The sequence below is a fragment of the Rana temporaria genome, chromosome 7 (genome assembly GCF_905171775.1).
Source record: "Rana temporaria chromosome 7, aRanTem1.1, whole genome shotgun sequence".
Taxonomy (NCBI): domain Eukaryota; kingdom Metazoa; phylum Chordata; class Amphibia; order Anura; family Ranidae; genus Rana; species Rana temporaria.
The window spans coordinates 142,020,300-142,031,271 of record NC_053495.1 but is presented as its reverse complement, the minus strand read 5'-3'; the positions used below and the strand labels follow the sequence as shown (position 1 = coordinate 142,031,271).

General features: G+C 35.0%; 1 protein-coding gene across 1 annotated transcript; it reads right to left on the bottom strand.

Annotated features, from left to right (window-relative positions):
* Window positions 1-3,529: 3,529 nt before the first annotated feature.
* Window positions 3,530-10,875, bottom strand: BARHL2 (BarH like homeobox 2). Its single transcript, XM_040360060.1, has 3 exons — window positions 9,879-10,875; window positions 7,004-7,229; window positions 3,530-4,390 (listed from the first exon to the last, which is right to left on the bottom strand). Exons 1-3 carry the CDS (start codon window positions 10,420-10,422, stop codon window positions 4,078-4,080), a joined length of 1,083 nt encoding a protein of 360 aa, XP_040215994.1. The 5' UTR covers window positions 10,423-10,875; the 3' UTR covers window positions 3,530-4,077.
* Window positions 10,876-10,972: the final 97 nt, after the last annotated feature.

The following is a 10,972-nucleotide window of genomic DNA, read 5'->3' as shown; positions in this document are numbered from 1 at the left end:
TGTGCATGGAACTATTCCTCCTCACCCCCATTGTGCCATAACCTTCCTCTGATGGGATGTATGGCCGCTTGTGTGAACGATCCCTTCAACTCCTACAAAATAATAGGCTTTATGGTCTAAACGACCCATCTGATGTGGCTCTGTCCCCTCATATCTGTCACAGAGTTGGCTTAAAATCGTTTTGTTGCGTTGACAGAAGGTGAAAAGTAATACCCAAAACTTTGCTGAGAGCCTAGTGCTTCAACTTTTAACAGCATGCGTTTCTCCTCGCATTAAAGGAGATGTACTAAACAATTTCTCCTAGAATTGTTCATACATGAAAAGCGTGAGGCTGGGGACAAATAAACTCCCGGGTGTCTACTGGTGACAATATTCACCAACAGCCTTGGTTCACCCACGCTCTGTGGAAGCAGCTTTTCCTGCTGGCTCTGGTGTTGGCAGAGCTTAGATTTGCTGCAGGCGATGCATAAAAGAAACTGTGATCTCTCACAAACGCAATGATAAGCGTTCAAGCAAAGATTTACATCTAAAAAAATATATACGGCTTTCCTAGCTGTAAAGTTTGCATTTTCTGGGTGAGTGTGCACCAAGAATAAGGCAAGAGTAAGGTCACCAAGGTTTTTATATAGATACATACATATACATATACACACACAAACACACACACACATATATATATATGTATATATATATGTACATGATAAAACCTTGGTGACCTTACTTTTGGTACACACTCACCCACCATATATATATACATGCATACATATAAACACACACACACACACACACACATATATATATGTATATATATATATATATATATATATATATATATATATATATATATATATATATATATGTGTATATATATATATATATTCTGCTTTGTAGATATATCTTGAGCTATTAAAATTTATATTTATTATACACTACAACATAAAAAGGTTCAACAACTATTCCGTAGGGCAAAAGTGACTCCCTTTGCTTAGTATATATAGATAGATATGTATAGATAGATAGATAGATAGATAGATAGATAGATAGATAGATAGATAGATAGATAGATAGATAGATAGATAGATAGATAGATAGATAGATAGATAGATAGATAGATAGATAGATTCTGCTGCACGATAGATAGATAGATAGATAGATAGATAGATAGATAGATAGATAGATAGATAGATAGATAGATAGATAGATAGATAGATAGATAGATAGATAGATAGACAGATATGTTTTGCTTACAACATAAAAAAATCAAAAACTCTTCTGTATAGGCAAGTGGCTGTCTTTGTTTATTTATATATATATATATATATATATATATATATATATATATATATATATATATATATATATATATATATATATATATATATATATATTAAAATAAATTTAGGATTCACTTACAACATATAAAATGTTCAATAACTAGGGCAAGTGACTACTTGTGTTTAATATATATATAATCTGCTGCACCACATGTGCATGTATACACACACACATATATATATATATATATATGCAGCAGATGAATTTTATATATATATATATATATATATATATATATATATATATATATATATATATATATATATATATATATATATATATATATATATATATATAAATTCATCTGCATTGCTGCATATAGCACCTGAAGAATCCCCTGCCATGTAAAATGAGAAATGTGCATTAATAGGCTCTTCCAATACAGAATAACTGTGGATACTCCAAAACATTGTAGCTGAGCCTTTGATTTTTTTCCTGTGTAGCTTCCAACACCGATCACAGTGCTTTGTGTTGGGTGAGCACATTACAATGTAACATTTTTTTTCCAAGTAGCATAAATGATGTGTGTGCCTGTATCTTTTGTATTAAAAAGCACGTGCATAGGGAAGTGGTGTGCCTCGGTGTCTGATGAGCAGAGTGACTGCTGTGCCAGGGAAGAATAGGAGCCGGCTGGAGGGCTGTGGTTGGCTGGGAGCTCCCCAGTTCGGAATAATTACACTGGATACAAGGGCACAAACGAGGGAGGCGTTCCTGGGCTTCCCCCTCTGCCATTGTTGGACTGCTGCAGAGGTCAATATGGTTTTAACGCAAATTTATTAGCAGAGAAATCGGCAAACCATTGCCTAATTAGCAAAGCCCAAATAAATGTGCCCGGGGGCTCTTTCACTACAGAAAAAGAGAAGAGAGAAGGAAGAAAAAAAAAAAAAAAACACAATGAAGGTCCAACCTACCACAAACCTCAGAGGATCTCATAAGATTCCACTCCATGAATCTTTTATATGTAATTGCTGTATATCTTTCTAATTTTATGGAAGAAAATATTGTCTTCACCTTGAAAGCTTCCAGCTTATTATTTTAACACTAATAAATTGTGGCAAGTGGGACACAGGAGCCGGGCTGAAAATTGCATGTGATTTTTTTTTTTTTTTTATGTTTGATCTTTTTGTTTTGCTATGTTGGCTTGCAAGATCAGATCGCATTTAATTGCTCGGGGTTGCACCTGATGTAGTGAATATATATATATATATATATATATATATATATATATATATATATATATATATATATATATATATATATATATATATATATATATATATATATTAGCAACAATCCTTTAAACAGCCACATCTTTTAAAAAATAATAATACAACGGTTATCAAAAGTATTTGTAAATTGTATGGGTCACACGATTTACATTAATACAGAGCTGCAACCCAGCCTACGCAATTACATAGCTTATATTTAAATCAAAGTAAAGATCAAGCCTAATAAATAGCCCATCACACGCTTAATTAGTAGCATAAATAAGTAAAAATTATATATATATATATATATATATATATATATATATATATATATATATATATATATATATATATATATATATATATATATATATATATATATTATAATTTGTATTTTTTGCTGCTAATTAAGCGTGTGATGGGCTGTTTATTAGGCTTGATCTTTACTTTGATTTAAATATAAGCTATGTAATTGCTCAGGCTGGGTCCCCTCTCGCTTACTGTCTGTTCTCCAAGATCTTTTGCTTCCCTGGAACAGCTGTCAGATTGGGGATTCATATCCTCAGTTCCCAGGCAGGCCACCCAACCTTACAAATCACTCATTTTGCTCATTAACTTGTTTAAAATTCATAAAAAATGAGGACACGCTGCTGCCGACGGCTATCACGTAAAGATTAAAAAAAAATAAAAAAAAAATCTTCCCAAAAGCTTCCTAAAAAAAATATGAGATCTTATTTGTATATATTAATCTTCAAGCATTTCTTAATAAGTCACCTGTTCTGAAAGTATAAAAAGAAAAATTACAAATATGAGCTGGTACCTATGTTTTTATCTTAATAAAATGGGGATTTTCGTTCGTTTTCAAACCTAATTAATAATAATAATAATAATAATAATAATAATAATAATAATAATAAAAAGTTACATTTAAAGGGCGTTGATTTTTCATCTTAAATCAAAGAATTTCCATCTTAAACCAATTTTTTTTTCTCTAAGCATTTTATTCGAGTTGCTCAAAAAAGACATAAAAAAATCAACGAATAGTTGTGACTTTTATGGACAACATATAATAAATATGATATTTCATAGTCTTTCGAATGTACAATTAAAAATTTGGGAGCATGCCACTTGTCATAATGAATCCGCTCATTAGAGATCAGTGCAAAGTTCCCAGTCCCTTGTCCTTGTTTCCCATAACTCCGTCTTCAGATCGGTCAGGCTGCTTTTTTTTTTCTCCTTTGGACTCAAGTCTATCGTCATTCACACTCCTGGGAGTGCAGCCATTGCGCACTGCGCCCTCCTTGCGTGCCCGTCCGTCCTACTACTTCTTTGGAGTGGTCTTTCTGTAGGGTCCCTGCTCTAGATAAGTACAGTACATACTGTAGGTGCTTGGGATCTGAGCCTTTAAAGAGAGGATGTCCATACTCTGGCCCCTGTGTCCCTTCTACTTATCTCCTTCAGGGTTTGTTTGATTGTTTTTTGTCCTTGTGGGGTTTGATAGTGCTGTAAAAAATAAAAAAGGAGGGTGCTGCTTTCACCGCGTGTGAGGAGTGCCAGGTATTGGGTTCCCCAAGGGGTTAAGAGCTGGTTGTCCCCCAGGACCTAGACCATGGATGAGGACCCTGGGAACTAAGGGTCTCTGTAACTGAGGGTGGGGTGCAGGGGGAGTCCTGTACATACTGCTGTACATAGCTGCTGCTGCAGCGGCTGCAGTCGTGCTGTCCATACTGCTGAGCAGACTAGGGTGATAAAAATAAGGTGAGGGGAACATCCTTTGAAGAGCTGAATAATTCCCAGCTTCAGCCAAAAGCTCTAGTCCGACAGCTGTCTGCCTCTTCCACTTTGTCCTGGAGAATAAAACATAGAAGATCAAAGTTAAGCTATTGCCTTTTGGTTGCGATACATTGATGACAATAAGTAAAACCCTATAAGACCCCATTTACATTTGGTTGCGATACATTGATGACAATAAGTAAAACCCTATAAGACCCCATTTACTTTTGGTTGCGATACATTGATGACAATAAGTAAAACCCTATAAGACCCCATTTACTTTTGGTTGCGATACATTGATGACAATAAGTAAAACCCTATAAGACCCCATTTACTTTTGGTTGCGATACATTGATGACAATAAGTAAAACCCTATAAGACCCCATTTACATTTGGTTGCGATACATTGATGACAATAAGTAAAACCCTATAAGACCCCATTTACTTTTGGTTGCGATACATTGATGACAATAAGTAAAACCCTATAAGACCCCATTTACAGTATCTTTGCTAGAGCAAAATAAAATAAGACTCAATTGAGGATGTCAAAGATTTCTTTCTTTACAAAGGAGTTACCCAACACATGCATAATTTACCATAGGTTGCGTGTTTTACACCAGACCTTCACAATTGGAAGTTTGGGGCTAACTCAAGTCAGTTATGTCTATTCTTAGCAAATCTTGCCTTTAATTATTTTTTTTTTAAATAAGGCAGAAATAAGATGTTTTAAAACATTGTATTAAAGTCTTTTCACTTTCTTTATAGAACATAATGCAAAAATACAAATTTCTGTCATGCCATGCGGCAATAATAATAGCCCTGTGAGATTTAGATAAGTTAATATCCTTAGCAAAGAAAGATTAATTTATATGTAAGGGTACATTTGTTGTGTCACCAGCAACCCAAACCTATAATTTAGCCACCATAGGAATTAAGCGATGTATAGATACAAGTGTCGAATGGGATCAATCTGATGCTGTGGAGCAAATTGGCAGAACACCATTCCCATGTTGATGTTTGATAACCACTGAGCGCTTTTTGACGCGTTTGTAGCCCGAAAGTCGCACAGAGCCTGCGAGCTGGTGGCTACTAAATAAGGCCGAGGCACATCTAACAAGCCCATGACACACTTCTTTAGATTTCATACAAATGACACTAATTTTTTCCGACAGAATTAGGGTGGCTGAAACCGTATGTAATGAGACAGAAAATTATGGAAAATAGAACTGTACTTAATTTGCTTCAACAAGATCAGCCTGGACATCCTATTAAAGGGACACGGGTGGCTGACTTGCAGCCTTTCCATAGAATTCATGTAATATACATATGTTTAATTAAAATCATACAGTCTGAAAAGAGAACTCAGAACGGCCAAAAAATGCAAAATATGTATTTTCTAATTGAATTATATAAAAAAAATCGTGTCTGGTGCCATGCAACACTGCATAATGAGATAGCAATGGGATTTCATCCCACTGTGTTCCTGGGACACACATAGACTAACATGTCCCTAGTTTTGTAATCAAGATTTACACATTATTTATTCATGTGTGCATTAGTTGGGGATTCTTTTTTTTCTGCTTTCTTTGAAGCTATTAATTAGCCATATTTATCTCATTATGAGCAGTTTGTGAGTTTTCAGGAAAAAATACCCTGGGATAGAGAGGCTAAATTTTGGGGCCTCTTTGTAAAGGATTAAATATAAACAGCTAATTCCGCAGTGTGAGCTGGGATCTGTGCTAGACATCGTCTGCTGTGTACTAGAGCACTCACCAGCAGATGTCATCTTGATATATTGATATAAGACTAGTACAAGCATTGCATATATTCCCATATTACACATATAGGTACATATATGATGATGAACACACTGCAGAAATCTGTCAATCAAAGGACTCTTTTAATGGTTGCTTAGGGTTTGTACATTTTGTGCTTGTCCATTGCTTTATTAAATTACAACATTGAGCAATGATCATAAACAACCAAACCAATCAGTTTTTACCTTTCATTAGTCGGAAAAAAAGACTCGCAAATGCTGATTGGTTGCTGGGAGTTAATAAAATGTGTATATTGTTCTCTCCTTTAATAAAACATCAGCAGGCTGTCATAGATTAGAGATGCTGTACATATGAGGAATGCTGTGTGTTTATAGATTAGATTAGATAGACTAGATTTCATCGTTTTAATGTCTATATATTGTAATTGCCCTTGCCTATACTAGATGTCTCTTATTTCAGAGTCTGTCTCAGATTTATTATTTCTCTTGTATGCTTGCGTTTATCAGAGGTTCATTTTTGATTGAACGTTTTGCTTTATGTATGTATTTGTTTTGTCTTAGCATTTAGCTTTGGGATTGCATATGCTTGGCACAATATTGGGGTTGAGTTACTAATGAGTCGTTTTCAATTAAAATAAAGCGAACCTGTGTTGACATCAGACACTCAGACATGTGCAGAGGTTTAGGGGGTTCTTCTGCACATGATTCCATATCTGAGAATAACACAGCAAATGCAATTTCCAGGGAAAACAATACTTCTTTTTAGTGAATCAGCCCCTTATGTGTTTTAGAAATGGTTTGTGTAGCCAGGCCATGTGTGTCGGTCTCTGTGGTCCTCTGCTTGTCTGTCTGAAGTGTCAATCTTCCCCCGTGCTGTGCTGTCAGTGCTGTGCACCGACAATGATCTTACCTCCTGTTCTGGTACCAGGTCTTGACCTGAGTGTCTGTGAGGTTAAGGGCTGCCGCCAGGTCCATGCGGTCCTGTACACTTAGATATTTCTGTCTCTCAAAGCTTCTCTCCAGCTGGTTCAGCTGATGGTCTGAAAAGGCTGTTCTGGCCTTCCTGGGCTTCTTGGACCGGGAAGGAGGACTGTCACGGCTGCTGGAGATCTCCCGGTCCCCTTCTTCTTTTGCACCTATACAGTAAGGATAAGGCATATTCCGTTATATGCTAGGAGTACCAACAGTTAAATAACATAAGATCTGCAGAACAATGTTTAATATCCTTTATTTCTTTCTTTCTTTCTTTCTTTCTTCCTTCCTTCCTCCCTCTCTTTCTTTCTTGCTTTCTCTCTTCCTTCCTTCATTTCTTTCTTTCTTTCTTTCTTTCTTTCTTTCTTTCTTTCTTTCTTTCTTTCTTTCTTTCTTTCTTTCTTTCTTCCTTCCTCCCTCTCTTTCTTTCTTGCTTTCTCTCTTCCTTCCTTCCTTCTTTTCTTTCTTTCTTTCTTTCTTTCTTTCTTTCTTTCTTTCTTTCTTTCTTTCTTTCTTTCATTCTTTCTTTCTTTCCTTCTATCTATCTATCTATCTATCTATCTATCTATCTATCTATCTATCTATCTGTCTGTCTGTCTGCCTGTCTGTCTGTCTGTCTGTCTGTCTATCTATCTATCTATCTATCTATCTATCTATCTATCTATCTATCTATCTATCCATCTCTCCCTCCAGTTAACTATACTCTCTCTCTCTCTCTCTCTCTCTCTCTCTCTCTCTCTCTCTCTCTCTCTCTCTCTCTCTCTCTCTCTCTCTCTCTCTCTCTCTATATATATATATATATATATATATATATATATATATATATATATATATATATATATATATATATATATATATATATATATATATATATATATATATATAGATAGATATATGTATCAGAGTGCACAACATGGTCGTCGCTAAACTGAGATTTGGGCAGACCAAAAAAATCCACCTGTATCTTAGAGCACCAACATATCCACGAATAAATTCTACTATGTCTAGTATTGCATATCTGTACTATAATACCACCCACTAACTGCTATTGATTACAAAAATAAAAATAAACAGCAAACACAAATGAAAATAATTTCTACTATGTCTAGTTATACTATTATTACCACAAACTAACTACTATTGATTAAAAAGAAAATGGTAAAAGCATTTATAATAATTCTACTATGTCTAGTTATACTATTATTACCACCAACTAACTGCTATTGATAACAAAAAAATAATAACAAATAATTATAATAGTAATACACGATAATATTATAATACTAAATAGTTAACAACAACAGTAATAAGAAGAGGTAGAAGAAAAAGATTGATGATCAAAAAAAAAAGCTTCTAAAATAGCCCATATTATTAAAATTATTATTATTATTATTATTATTATTATTATTATTATTATTATTATTATTATTATTATTAGTAGTAGTAGTAGTAGTATTATTATTATTACTACTACCACTACTATTACTACTACTGCCACTTCTACAGCTGTCACTGCTATAAAAAAAAAAGTTAAAATAATAAGATGACCTGTACTTGCAAAACAATCACTTATTATTATTACTAGTATTAATGTTATGATTATTATCATTATTATTATTATTATTATTATTATTATTATTATTATTATTATTATTATTACACCTACTACTGTTACTATAATTATTGTTATGCTGGTTAAGCAGCTGTGCACTGTGTTTGCCCAGAAAACAGCAGAATGATGACATTACCAGATACTATTTATCAGGCTTGTATTTTTGCTGAATTGAAGAAAAATCGATATGTCAAAAACCATTTCTGTTTGTACCAGTTTTTTTTTTTTTCCTAGCGTTCCTTTATCTTCCCTGCAGGAAGAACAATAATCTCTCTAATTGACCCACTGGGGAGGTTGGTACACACAAAAAAAAAATCGCCAGGCCAGACTGTACATCTGTTTTTGATCACCAACGTGAGAACTAAAATTTACTATACCAAATAGGATAGTTATTTTAATACCGACCTGGTGAAAACGATTATTTGCGCTAAGTTTTCATTAAAAAAGACACAAAAAAAAAAAACACCCGAAATGCATCGATGTCAACACAATTAAATGAAGGCAAAAAAAGCATTAAAAAGGAAAGCGAGATCTTTTAATTAACACAGCAGTTTGCAATAATCAAGCACATATTTAACAAGGGATTATGTGTAAATTAAAACATTATTGCCTGGGCATCACGCTAAGAAAAGAATATAGGGTGCCCACAAAATGTCACCATTTGTTAATTTCTAAGGCTGGTTTAATCGCAAGGCAAATATTTTTAAGCTTATTTTCACTCTCAGAATACTAATTTTATTTCATCAGTAAAAAATACCTAAATTTAAAATACATATTAGTTTTCTAAAAATTTCTAGTGCTGGTGCATTATTTCATTTGTTCTATGTTTTAATGTATTGCAATATGTTTAAAACTAACTGAAGAAATAATGCCTTTTATTTACTGTTGGTAAAATAAAAACTGAGATGATGAAATGAAGCTTCTCTTGTTAAATAAAATAAACTGAGAAAGAAGTAGGTACATTCCGATAAAATTAAATGAGAGTATGCGCTACAGTTTTGGAAAGATGTTTACTACAATAATATAATAAAAAGTAATATAAAATATAGAGAAATACAATATTATATATAATATAATGTAATTTATTATAATGTAATGCAATATAGAATATAATATAATATCATGTAATATAAAAAATATATAATATCATTTTTTTTAAATATGTATAAAAAAAAAATAGGATAATAATAATGCTACTCACTATGCCCTTTCATGTCTGAATGCATATCATCCCGGATTTTATCTGCTTTGCTCTTGGCATCTTGCATCTCCTGTTCTAGTTTGGGTCGAAAACTTTCTGAAGACACGTTGCCCTCCTGTTTTGGTGTGTGGTGGGGGGAGGACACGCTGGTGCTGTAAGGGGCACAGGCAGCCAGGGGTTTGCTGTCTCCCAAAATGTCTTTAATTAAAAAGGAAGAGGTGGAAGTCCTAGCAACAGAACCCAGCTGGCCAGGCTGCTGTGGTGGAGACTGCTGAGGTTGCTGGCTGTGGTGCAGGTGATGGAGATGCTGAGATTGGTGCAGGGCGCTGTCCACTAACCGGTGCTGATCTGCTGCTTCCATAGTCACTGAAATAGGAGAGGAAGGCGAACTTCCCACGGTGTCTATCTCCGAATCAGGAGACATGGGGCCCTGATTCCTAAAATCCGCTCCTCTCCCATCCCTAAAGTCTCCATTCAGCATGCCAGGGCTGCCAGAACCAGCGTTGGACAATATAGTGTCTATCCCAAAACTGGATCCTTCCATGTTGCTTGCGATTCAAAACAAAGTCTTCATAACAATCCTTTTTATTTTATGAGCAATCTCTCGCTGATCCTCCAATAATAAAAATAATAATAATAAAAAAATAAAAGGCAAGGGCTGGAATTAGAACGATGCGATGGTTATCAAAGCATGCAGTACCCAGAAGTAGAGATTTGGGAATAGAACGCTGACAGGCGCCGTCGGGTCGCTCACACGTGCTGACAGTTGTGGCATCTAGTTGGAGAAGACAGTTTTGGGTCCAGCTTGGTTAGGTTTCATCTTGATGGCCCCTTGGTGAAGCTGGGCTGAGGGGGTCTGCAGTGCTCCGGAGGGCTATGCTCTAGTTGGTGAACTTTCTTTTGGAAAGTTGAGCCTTGCTCATAGACTGTGCCTGGCTGACTCCCGGCTACTGCCGCTCTTTCCCTTGTAATCCTTCTCCTGTTGGGTTCCAGTGACTCCCTCTCGTGACGTCACGGCCAGGACCACAGCCTGCCCCCCTCCTTCCCCATCCTCCTCTTCTTCTCTAACCTTTTCCATGAAAGTCCCATTCTCA

Coding starts and splice junctions, on each gene's coding strand:
- BARHL2 (XM_040360060.1), bottom strand. CDS start 10,422: ATGGAAGGATCCAGTTTTGGGATAGACACTATATTGTCCAACGCTGGT. Junction 7,230..9,878: donor TTCAGACATGAAAGGGCATA/GTGAGTAGCATT, acceptor CTTACTGTATAG/GTGCAAAAGAAGAAGGGGAC. Junction 4,391..7,003: donor ACCTGGTACCAGAACAGGAG/GTAAGATCATTG, acceptor TTTATTCTCCAG/GACAAAGTGGAAGAGGCAGA.